Raw genomic sequence first — 12,991 nt, 5'->3', positions numbered from 1 at the left:
ATCATTTTGATTATACAATTTGAACAATATTAACCTACTAAGCTTCTACCTAAGTAGGATTATTGTCTATATAGTTCAAGTAGAAAGTCTATTTACTTCTTATTTTCATGTCTAAACTCTTTTGTGGGAGCACTTTTTGAGTGATAAGTCTGTCACAGGACAGAGCACTGCACACATCCTAATGCTTACAGCAAATAACTCTTCTTGTTAAAAATGTGAAGTAAATTGCTTTTGGCTGGTAAACTGGATTACAATCTTTCAAACACTTATCTGTATGTGACTTAAGCAACCTCAGCTTGCTGTCTAAGGCCGTGTTCACACTAATATGTTTTTGTTTGAAAATGCATCTTTTTCGCTCCGTTTTGGCCTTCCGTCCACACCGAGACGTCGTTTTTGGTCAAGGAAAACAGACCTTTTTAAAAACGCTCTCCAAAGTGGATACATTTGAAGACACTGCTTTAGCGTTGCAGTCATGCGATCAATTCAACTAAGATGGCGGACGGCATTGTACAGCAGTTGTTTTGTTTGCTCTCAAGTTTGACAGCCTTTATAAAGATTAATATCAGTTTGTAAATGCGCCAGATAGCTCCAGATAAAACTCAGCACTTTTCCTTGACTTTTCAAAGAACCAGAAAGTAAATAAATGGCAGACAGAAATGACCCAGCTCAATCGTCTTACTTTTCACGCATGCACAGTACAGGAACGTAGCGTTTTCAGTGTGGAAGAAAACAACTGAAAAAGATAGTGTGGACGCGGAGCGTTATTAGACCAAAACGCCATTTTCCAATTTATCTGGATTAGTGTAGACGTAGCCTAGGACTCCTGCAATGGTTTTCAGACCCAAAACCTACAGTTCTTCTAGTAAATCTGGCTCTAAAAACAAATTAGTCCCTAAAGACTCCCAGCATAAAAAACATGACTATGTTATTTACAGCATCTAAAACAAAACAAACAAACAAAAACAAATGGGTGACATCATCATGGGTGATGGCGACCTCTTTCTTTCGTATACAGCCTGTAATCTTGTGGCAGTAATTTGGTTGGTTTGGTTAAGTTTTTTTCATATCGGATGATAGCCAATGGGAAACAAATAATATTAGCAGAAATGAAGGAAAAAAAGAGGACACCCAGGTTATGACAAATAACTGTGATTCCAAACTGTCATCCTTTTTATTTACACAAATCAGAGAAAAAGAGGGAAGACAGGCACGTTTAATAGTCGCACACGTCTCACAACATCACAGATTACAGGTTCCATTAATGTGAAATGTAAGTTTAGCACGACACACAGGACACGCATCACTTCACAGCTGCTAATTCTCTTTTCTCCCGTGGATTTAGTATAAAGACATGCTTCATTTTTAGAGCTTAGCTCTAATGCTCTCATAATAGTATAATTTTCAATCACATCTTTTTTAAACTACCTTCACAAAACCATCACAACAAGCACATTTTAAACAACAAACTGCACAAGTTTGTGTAGAAGTAGCAAAAAGAGGAAATAAAAAAAGAAATAAAACTCCAAGTGACTGTTATGCAAAAGTATTTTTCAGAGAGTCAGTAAAGCTCATTGAAATTAGTTCCATTTAAGTCTTTGAAAGTTTGACTTTATAGTATGATTATGAGTTAAATCACAGTTTTATTTTCAGTGGAAGAAGGGGGCTGGGGGGGATTCTACCACCGAAAAGCAACATGAAGTAATTGCACAACAAGACCACACTTTATCTATGTATCTATGTTTCCAACTTTCGAAATCATTCTTTAAAAGATTTGTCACATTATTCAGATTCCACCACAAACACAGTAAAGCATTTGCACCCCCTGCTCATCGTGAAGTGCGTATGTTCTTGTACTGGCACAGAAGCAGCTGCTTGAAGGTGTTCTTGAAGGTGGCGTTGCAGAGGGCATAGCAGGCTGGGTTGATGGTGCTGTTGATGTAGCACAGCCAGTAGCCAATGGTCCACAGCGTGTTGGGGATGCAGATGGAGCAGAATGTGTTGATAAGCACCATCACGTTGTACGGCGTCCACGTGACGACAAATGCAACCAGGATGGCCATGATGGTGCGTGTGACCTTTTTCTCCCTGGAAGAAATTCCCCTCTTTTTCCACTTTGCCACAGCGTTTTCACTCATCGCGCGCATTGTTACCTGAAAAATGACAGTAGAAGAAGAAAAGAGTTCTATTGTTTCTTTTTAGTGTGTTTGTGTGTGTGTGTGTGTGTGTGTGTCACTCCTGTGTAAGTCCAACATAACCTTCCACACCTGTGTTGGTACCAAATGAGCTGTTCTGAGTATTTCACAGACTGCTGGGATTTTCCCACAACACCATCTCTTGGGTTTACAGAGAATGGTCCAAAACAGAGAAAATATCCAGCTAATGCCAGAGGTCAGAGAAGAATGGCCAGACTGTTTCTAGCTGACAGGAAGTCATCAGTAAACAAAATAACCAATTGTTGCAACAGTATTCAGAAGAGCATCTCTGAATGAACAACAACACAGAAGGCCTCACACGCTTGTCAGCTAAGAACTGGAACCTAAGGCTCAAATCATCTCAAACTCATTTTTCGAACATAATGAGTTCACTGTATTCAAATCTCCTCCACAGTCACCAAAACTCAATCCAGTAGTGCACCATCTGGATGTGGTGGATCATCATGGATGTGCGGCTGACAAATGTTAAGTGTCTGAAACAAGTGTGTGATGCTATCATTGCAATATGGACCAAAATATCTGAGAAATACTTTCAGTATTGAATCTCTGTCAAGGAGAATTAAAGAAAATCTGAAAGTGTATCAATTTCACACTGAGATCAAAGAAAAGTAAGAACGACCCAAAACAACAACATGGAAGTTTCAACCACACAAAAATGCTTCATAGAGCTGAATGAATGCAGTCATGCTAGCAACTCTGTGAGGCTGCCATCAGGCACAACGATCACTTAAATTAAATCTAATATCATTTTATTCCTTTTTTTTCATCACCATGGTTACCATCTTCATTTATATGGTTACCAGTTTACTTGAATAAGATGAGTGGTATTTGGTTAGCTGCTACCTATCTGCTAAGTTACATCAACGGACAGAACATATCGACTATGTTTGTGGTGTTTAGTAATTCATTTTTACTAAAATTATCTGACTAATAATATGTCCTGTTGTGCTGTTAATTACACCACCTAACTACTTTGTGCTTATTTGAGTTAAATTCAGTTATTTTGTTTAATTTATGTTTGCTGCACCCTTAGCACCTCTTTGTGTGTACATTAGCTAGCATTAGCTTACAACTCAGCACTGGAATCTCTTGTCCTAATACTTATTCCAAAAAAAAAAGAAAAAAAGATTGTGAACTTCTAGATATTTTCTTTATGGTCCAGATTATAAACTGTTCCAGATGTATTCTTTAAACTACAGGCACCAAACTTATGATGCCTCTAAAATAAAGACAACTTCTGCTGAGCTATTAAATATGGTGATAAAAAAAACCCTTTTAATTAACAACAAACTTGACATGACCAAACCCATGACTGCTTTAAATTGTAATAAATCTGGCCAATTAAGGATGAATATCTTTTGATTACCTTAAACAGAGTTTTCGTGACTAGCATTTGAGCGTCAGCTGCTGAGTTTTTCCGAGAAGATGGTTGGGCTTCATTTTTCCCAATATTTGAGTTTTTCCGTGACGAAGGTGGAATCTCAGCATCCTTGGATGTCGAAGCCTGAATGCTATCTGATGTGGAGTCCACCTGGTTGGTTCGGTCTTCCTTGCACGGACCGATTCCGTTCTGTTGCTGTTTCTGCTGGAGCATTTCCTTCTCCTTGCCATCTGCAGCCTCCTCCTGAACCTTTTTTGTTGCAGTGGTGTTCTCACCTCCTTCCTCCTGGCTGTTAGAAGGAGCTTCTCCCAGACTAGTGCCTGAGGTCTTCCTGCTGTCTTTCCTCATGCGGCTGCGACTGGCCTTGGAGATGCGCCAGTAAAGGTAGATCATGATGGCCACAGGTAGGTAGAAAGCCGCGATAGCCGTCCCAAAGGTCACCGCTGGGTTGGAGAAGAACTGGATGTAGCACTCATTGGGTTTCACAGTCCTTCCCCCAACTATGAACTGCCAGAATAAAATTGCAGGAGCCCACAGGATGAAGGACAAGACCCATGCTGCTGCAATCATCAGCCCTGCTATTTTGGTGCTGCGCCGCACTGGGTAGCTAAGCGGTTTGGTGACACAAAAGTAACGGTCAAAACTGATGATGAGCAAGTTCATGACTGAGGCATTGCTCACAACATAGTCGACAGCCAGCCATAGGTCACACACCACTGCTCCTAGGGGCCAGAACCCAATCACAATGTAGACGGTGTAGAGGTTCATGGAGCAGACACCAATAATCAGGTCTGCGCAAGCCAGGCTGAACAGGAAGTAGTTGTTGACGGTCTGCAGGTTCCTGTTTACCTTTAGAGGAACAACACAGAGGAGGCTGTCAGATGCTAATCTTTTTTGTGCAATGTGATGTGTGTTTTCTCGTTTCTATTAAATTACCACTCTGTGCTGGGTTGCACATGTTCAAGTCTTATCTGTAAGTCTGGCTGTGCTGTTCAAGGTGTCCAGAGATGGATGTTTGAATCACACTCATTAATCATGAAGGATCAAAACAGGAAAACCCCAAACCTTTATAGAGAGCATGACCAGGATGTTTCCGATGACAGTGATCAGACTCAGAGATCCTGCAACGAGAATGATGAGCGCTATCTCCAAAGTCGTGTACGGGCTTTGAGAGAAGAGGCCAGTGCCATTGCTGACACTGATGTTGCTAGCGTGGGATGAATTGAGAATCTCCATGCTGTCCAGCATCCTTTGCATGCTTCAAGCTTCATTCACATATGTGCAAAACCTGAAAAGAAGAGAGATTATAAAACACAAGTTTTTAGTACTATAGGTTGGTTTTTTTTTGGGGGGGGGGGGGGGGGGGTCAAATTATTCAGCATCTTTCTATGTGTAGATGCAAAATCATGCAAAATTGTGCATAACTTGCAGCATGTAAATGATTCGCAGGTGTTTTTGTGCTGACAGCTTGCTACCGGTGAAAAGAACGGACAGGTGTGCAAATAAAGGTCACAGCAGCTTTGTTTACAAAGTCACAGCCACATCTCACAAACAGGAATAACATGTTAAAACGGCTTTGATGCTAATAGAGATGCTGACATGTTGATTCTGAAAAATGAACAGTTTCAGTAGAATTATTGTGTTAATTAATTTTTTTAAGAACTCTTTAAAATGGATATGCTGCAGTCTTTTCCAGCCCTCACTGGGCGACAAGCTGGGTACATACTGGAGTTAAACATGCTTGTCTTTGGGCTTTAGGGAAAATATGGACCACACTGAGAAAACACACACTGTCAGCAGGTTTGAAGCCAGAATCCAGATAACAGACCACTGTAACAGATTGCTGTAAAGCACTGCAGCACCACGGAACAATATCAAATCTTTCATGTTGGTTAAACTTTGCTACATTTTATCCTTTGCTAATATTTATTTTCCCTCTTTTTCTCTTGTATGTTTAAACTATGTAAATCTCAAAGGATCTAAAAATAGTGTGTGTGCCCACAAAACAACTTTCAAATGCCACAAAAAGAATGCATATGCAAGTGTGCATGAATCTCCAGCTTTGAGCTTTGTGTGTCTGGCTCCCAGAAATCTTAACCAATCCACTCTTTCCTGGGAGGCTGAACGAGGACATCTACATTTTACAATTTTCAAAAATGCCCTGAGAGAGTGTCTAATCTTTGCAGGAGAGTCATTTCAAAAAGATCAAGTTGGTCGCTTCATGCTGCAGGCGTCATTTTCTGCTCCTGGATATGTAAAAGGGACTGCCTGGCATATTTGGGTAAATTCAAACATGTGTGTGTCCACATGAGCTTGTGTGTTTGGCTCTTTCAGACAGATGTCCAAGTAAGTCTTAATAGAAGCTGCGGTTTTTATGTTAAGACAGGACAGATTCTCTGAGGCTAAAGAAGTGTCATCCGCAGACTTGTGTCTGCAGTGAGAAAAAAGGGAGGATGGGGGTCTTTTCTTTGGCACTGGAACTGCTTGTTCTGCGAGTTATGAAAGCCTGTTTGGGTGAGCGTACAAACAGATTTCCACTGGGGCCACCCACGCTCGAGATTCAGGCGCTCATGGTGCTGTCAGGTGATTTAGATAAAAGCATTCAGTAAATAACAGATGATATGCATATGGGGATACCGCTTCTTTTAAATTACTACCGAGCCGTGTATTTAAAATGACCCCGGGCAGGCAAAACATACCAGTTATGTATCTCAATTGTTAAGCATCATTACTGTTACTATTATATTAAAAATGAAGAAACGTCAGAAATGGTGGCAAAACAACGTGATTAACTAGTCTGTTCTGATCAGAGAATCAATAAAAAGATACTTAGTTGAGACCACGAGGGTTGGTGCATACTGCTAAAACCCTGTAAGTGACTCCATTAGGCCACATGATAACATCATACTGTACCTGAAAGATGTTTCCTTCCTGCTCTTACAGCCAGATTAAACTCTATTACAGCATGTTGAACTCCATCGCTTACTCATTAAAGACCCATTCCGGGTCTTTTCAGTCACAGATACAAAAAGTGTGTGTCTGTGTGTTTTTGTTGTGTGTGTGTGTGTGTGTGTGTGTGTGTGTGTGTGTGTGTGTGTGAGAGAGAGAGAGAGAGAGTGAGAGAGTTCAGAGCCTAACGGTGATGATTTGTAAAGTCAGAAAAATGTAAAATTGATGCACATCAAAGGGAGGACAACAAAAGGTAGGATGTTACATTTGAGTGTTAAGGACTGACTTTGGCTCAAGGTCAAATTTATGATCATATCATTCATCAATCACTTCTCATTAATGAATTGAGAGCAATGAACTGACAGTGGCCCTTTTAAGTAAAAATACTTGTACTACGGTACATAAATATTATCATAAAAGTACAGTTTGCTTTATGGACATGCTGATGGGAGCCTGTTCTTACTTTGTTGTTAAGTCAGTTATATTCATAACAGCACACTGCATTTTAAAAGCAGTTCACGTGTTTTTTTCTTTAAAGAGTTTTTAAAGAAAAATATAAAGTCTCTTATATTTACAGAAAAAGCTGCACGAAATGTGATATTTGAAAGTGAAAAAAGAAATGACTGCTTATATTAAAAAGAAGCTGCAAGCAGCCTGACTCAATACTCATTTCTTTATGGGCCCCATGATAAAGGAGCCCATAAAAATTTTAATAGGTCAGCTTTATTCTATGAACAATAAAGATATCTCTATCTATAAAAGGGTATTTTTGGCTACTGCTTCATTTCCTAAGAATAATAAATTCACATGTTTGATTTGGCACATGCCCTTCCTGATGTGACCCTCTTATATGTCCGGGTTTGGGACCAGCATTAGGACACACTAGCTTGTAACACCCCGAGACTGGCTTTGTGCCTCGTCCCTGTCAAACTGGGGGTCTGTTGCTGTAAAGCAGTTGTGTCAACCACTACACCTTGTAGCCACAACAAATGTCCTGTATCTATAGAAGAGCAATAACACGATTCTTGGAGAAGAAACTCTCTCGACATGCCAAGCAACTGGTTGTACAAAGGTTCACAATACTTAAAATAACTGGATGCATTATTTTAAGTAGGTAGGTTTTGACATTAGGTATTCTCTTGCAGTTGTACTTGAATGCAGTGCTTATGTGTCAGTCAGATGTGTTTAACTTTATGTAGCTGTTCTAGTGACTTTACTGATAAACCGAGTAAATTAGCTTAATTATCAAGTTGCTCAGTGGGCTTAGCCAGAGATTTTCCAACGTGATGTAGAGTTTGCTAAGGAGATTGTTGCCTCCTCTCAAGGCCATCCTCACTTCTTCTCTCTTCACACTAATAAGACCTACATTACTGGATCTCCCTAATTGGTATGCAGGGCTACTGGAAAGAGTCACAGAGGCAAACCATATTTCTTTGACAGGCACAGAAACATAGTAATTAGATCCAGCAGATGCTGCCTGCAACAGCTGCACCGGTAATATGGTTCTAGGATACAGTCCTCTGACTGGGCGAGCTCGGTTTAAAAAAGTCTTTGATACCATGAACGATACACCGGGCGGCTGCAGACTTACTGCCGGATGAGACGTGGGAACAGCAGGTTTGTTTGCAGAGAAAAGAGCAGGTATGGAAACACGTCTGCAACTGCAGATGTTTCACAGCGCTTACGGGATTTAATGGCTATAGGGATCAAAGTGTGGTAGCTCCGTTTTATATTGATCTGTGCCGTAGTTTTATTGTTCAGTTCTTTAGAAGACAAACATCCGTCTAACTGTAAAATGCAACACCACACTGAATGTTTAAACAGGATTTTAAATGAAATAAATACGTATAGCACAAACAGTTTCAGTTAGTTTAATTTGTAAGGTTAACATTTCATGAATTTAAAAAGTGTTTGTTTTTTTTCCACCGTCACGTTTCGCAGCAAATGTTCCTTATGTTATGGCACTAATTCATACTTGTTTTTTTCATCTCAGAGAACTGTGTCTTGAATGTGAAAAGTGGGAAATTTCACATCAGCCTGAGCTTTGGCTTCACAGAGCGGTGCAACTGAGAGAAGAGAAAACCACTGAATGCCCAGTGTAGCACTGAGAGTGAGAAAACACAAAAATACCACAGCAACTAGAGAGTGAAGGTTTATAAAAATAAAACTGAGAAGTTTCAAGTTGGTGAGTTAGAGGAAATTTCCCATTTAAACAATTTGTTTTGGGTTTTTTTTGTAATAAGGGGATTCCTCGGGAGTGGGGAAACCGGGGAATCCAGAGTCTGGATCTGATGCTGAGTGAAGCCTTTTGTGTCAGGAGAGAAATTAAGATTAAACATCTCCTAAAAGGTCTCAGGGGAACAATAGACGCCAGGTTTACTTTGCTCTCAATCCAATCTTTATCAGGAAACTGAACTGAACAACAAGCCACGGATAAAATGTCAATCAATATATTGATGTATCATTATAATGCTTTAACATTTCATGTGAGACTGTTTCTTTAAAGAATATCCTCAGCTGACTTTGTTTCCTTTGAATCAAAGTGGTTATAAAAAAAATTTACATCCCAGTAAAGTTCCCGTGGGAATAAAAATTTAGGAAAACATTTCCCATCTTTTGACTCTACCGCTGCCTCAGCGAGAAGACATTAAATGTGTTCCACGGACATTAAATGTGTTCCACGGAAGTTTTTCCAAGTCTGCATAATTTTTCTAAAAGAGTGTTCTTACCTGCAGGAGTTTGGTAGAAATCTGCAGAAAAATCTTATCTTACCTCATCTGCAGAGAACGACACAGGTGAACTGTTTTGAAGTCGTCCATGTTACTCTCTCTTCTCCCGACACACTGGAGCGGAGAGCAAAGCAGAAAGTAACCTGACATTCATGACACTCCTCCTCTGACAAGAACCAGTGTGTGTGTGTCTGTGTGAGAGAGACAGAGAGAGAGTTTGTTTGTGTGTTAGAAATATAGACGGATAGAGTAGGGAGGGGTTTGTGGGAGCTATTAGTGACTGTGGTGCTGAATCCCTCAAGCTAGGGTTGCAAGTTTCAGTAAGCAGGAGATGGAGACGGACGGAGAGAGAAAGAGAGATGTTTGTTTCAGGACCACGGAGAGCACTTGCCTCTGTGGCACAAACACATCATATTCTCCAGAGCTGTAGGCAATCAAGTGGAGAGAAGTATGAATGGATCTGGGATGAGATAAAATGGTAAAGCACTATTAAAAAAGAGGACAAAGAGAGAGGTTCGCTCTGTTACTCTGTTGCTGCAGGACGCTAACCTTTCAGACTGTTGTTTTGACCTTTTAACCAAACTGGTGACGCAGACTGCCCCAGTTGGTAGATGACCTTACTTTGATGGAATTACCACTGAGGATAATGGTCCCTCTCCACAAAACAATACAGTAAATGAAACAAGGACCGTGCTATCAAATAAACCAGAGTCCTGCATGTAACATAATTGCTATGAGAAAAATATTAGATGATTTATTGTGGTTGTCCCATCCAGACTTCGAGTACAACCACAGAACATTTGAAATTCTGAGTATCATCACAGATGTATTTTTGTTTGTTTGTTTGTTGTTATTTTTACAGTAATATCTTTGAAAACTGCATTGGTAAGGACATAAGCGCCACCTCTACTATTTCTTCATTTGTCAAGAACACAAATCAATATCATTGTCTGTCTGTCTGTCTGCAGTTGGGTGTGTTTGTTTCCTGTCTCCAATAAGCCAATTTCTCCGGTTTCCAAGAAACTCTGGCATGTCTTATTATCTTGAGTAATTTTAAATATTAAAAAATATATATACGGTGGTAGGTATGGATCATTTCATCTTTCATCTTTTACAGCAATAACAAATTTCCTCAAAAAGCAGATCTTAAAGAGGATGTGTAGGCTAATGCTAATTTTCAGCATCATAATTTTATCCTTGGCCTCAACTAGAGCAGCTATGCATGAGTATGCATGAGTACACTTGCTTGTACAGTGGAGTTTAGTGCACCTGAAACAAGTCATTTGAGTTCCCATCTCATTCCCTTTAAGCTAACTTGTTTCTTATTAGCTGCCACTGAGAAACAGAAGGTTTGAACAGCAGGTAGGTGAGACTTTGGTTTTCACTGAGTTGCGTGGCTGAGATGACCATACTAGGGATATCTTCACTCTGAATGAATAAATTATAGTTAAGATAGAAAAAAATGGTGAAACAAAGCCTTTAGAGCTCTCTGATAAATGTTTGGCTCATATGGATAGTTAGAAAGAGACACAAGTAAAAGCGTGAAATATAAACATTTATCTATTTTTATTATTTTTATTAATTTCAACAAAAAAAAATAGTAACTTTTTGTCATTAATTTTGACAATATTTAATCTTTATTTAAAAAATTTTTTTTCCCAGTATGACCTGAATACAAGCAGAGACATTATATTAATGATACTTACAGGAAATTATTATTTGTAACTATAGCTGCATATTTTTAAACAGTGCATTGATTTTTCTGATTTGAAAAAACTGATGAAGACTCAAACATTCAATTCAATTTTATTTATATAGCATCACAAGAACAGTTGCCTCAAGGAAAAAAGCCCTGGAGCAATACAGTGAAAACAGAGAATCATGTAGAAGGAAAAACTCCCTTTTAACAGGAAGAAATCTCCAGCAGAACCAGTCTTAGGGAGGACAGCCATCTGCTGCAACCGTTTGGGGTTAGGTGAGGTAGACAGGACAAAGACATGTTGTGGAAGAGAGACAGAACTAAAAAATAACTAATAATCAAAAGCAGAGCAGTGTATAAACACAGTGAGTGAAAAAGGTGGCATTTAATGTAATTTACATTGAAAAACATTTGAGCCATCATCAAATGCTAACTTGACAATATCAACTAATGATTAGAAACTACATGTAGTTGAAAACAGCTGATAGACATTTATTGAAAAGCTGGACTTGGAGAACAATACATAAGAAGATAACACTTTCACACATGTGCTGTCATGGTCGGACGGTCCTTCCCGGGGCGACCTGCCTGTGTGTGCTTCTCTCTCTCTCCTCCTCCACCCAGTGGCTGACACACCTGCACCTAATTTGCCACCCAGCTGTCACTGATCATCCTTCGTTGTGGGCTGAGGTATTTAACTGTGTGTCTGGATGGCAGTCGACGCTGGATTGTACTGGAAGCTCGGTAGTAAAGAGTGTTTGTTACTTGTAACATAGCTTTAGCCGGCTACCCTTCTCACCTGTTGTTGTCGTCACTCGTTTGTAGGAGGAAGTGATACGGAGCAGAAGGTTGGAGAGAAGGAGCCCGCTGGATTAAGCTCTCGGAGGAGAAACACACTCGGATAATCACTTGGGAGACTCACCTGCACACCACTGGGAATTTGGAGATGATCACCGTTGAATTTTTGCACTTCGCTTTGTGTTTTGAGACTGTTTTTGAGCACTGTAAATAAACGCACTGTTTGCTTCGCATCCAGAGCTCCGCGACTGAGTCCATATTTCCCCATTACCCGTGACAGAACAATCCAGCCAGCAATGGACTCAGCGGACTCAACCCCCGTCCAGCGCGAGCTCGCGCTTCAAGCTGAACGGTTGGAGCGGCATGAGAAGATGCTCCAGCATATGGCCGAGGAGCAGTCCGCGCTACTACAGGTGGTATCTGAACTGAAAGGTATGTTGCTTGCTACACCTAGAGCACCCGTTCAACCACCAGAGCCCACTACACCACCACAACCACCAGTGGAGCTTCTAAATGTAGCAGCGGCCTGTCCCCTTTCTCCATCTCCGCCTCAGCGAGAACACACGTTTCCTATACCTGAAAAATTCAGTGGAGAGTTGGACAAAAGCCGGGGATTTTTGACTCAATGCTCTCTGATTTTTAGGCAGCAGACTCGAGCTTATGCCTCTGATATCGCCAAGATCACCCTCATGGTGGAGCTCATGACCGGACGAGCACTACTCTGGGCTCAAGCAGTCCTGAGCGCCCAACCCTCCATCTCATATAGTGATTTTTTTGAGCAAATTTCGGTGTGTGTTTGACAAAGGCTCTAACCCTGACAGTGCTGCTCATCGCATGTTTACTTTAAAGCAGGGCCGGCGAAGCGTGGCAGACTTCTCCGTGGACTTTTGGATCCTGGCCGAGGAGACGGGTTGGGAGGAAAAGGCTTAAACAGCTTAAACGAGAATGTCAAACGTGAGTTGGCCACTAAAGAGCTTCCTAAATCGTTAAGTGCCCTGGTTAACATGTGTATCAGTCTAGACGACCATATGCGGGAGTTTGGCAGGCGGACTGGAGATGGGCGACGGTCAGTAGGGGGTGTAGGAGTTCCGACTGGACTCTCGTCTCTCGAGTGGAGAGAGGAGGGACCGGACTCACCTGCTGACGAGGAGCAACCCATGCAGCTGGGACGGACTAAATTCACCCGGAGCAGAAGACAACTGGTGGGTGAGTGTTTTGTGTG

At 40.8% G+C, this 12,991-nt stretch overlaps 1 protein-coding gene across 1 annotated transcript; it reads right to left on the bottom strand.

The window, feature by feature from the left end:
• Nucleotides 1-601: 601 nt before the first annotated feature.
• LOC102302869 (muscarinic acetylcholine receptor M2) lies at nt 602-9,446 on the bottom strand. Its single transcript, XM_005934188.2, has 4 exons — nt 9,316-9,446; nt 4,660-4,882; nt 3,580-4,443; nt 602-2,150 (listed from the first exon to the last, which is right to left on the bottom strand). Exons 2-4 carry the CDS (start codon nt 4,849-4,851, stop codon nt 1,827-1,829), a joined length of 1,380 nt encoding a protein of 459 aa, XP_005934250.1. The 5' UTR covers nt 4,852-4,882; nt 9,316-9,446; the 3' UTR covers nt 602-1,826.
• Between the last annotated feature and the right edge of the window lie 3,545 nt (nt 9,447-12,991).

The sequence above is a fragment of the Haplochromis burtoni genome, unplaced genomic scaffold, assembly GCF_018398535.1.
Source record: "Haplochromis burtoni strain Fernald_Lab_line unplaced genomic scaffold, NCSU_Asbu1 Contig_179, whole genome shotgun sequence".
Lineage (NCBI taxonomy): Eukaryota > Metazoa > Chordata > Actinopteri > Cichliformes > Cichlidae > Haplochromis > Haplochromis burtoni.
This window is presented reverse-complemented; position numbering and strand designations above follow the sequence as displayed.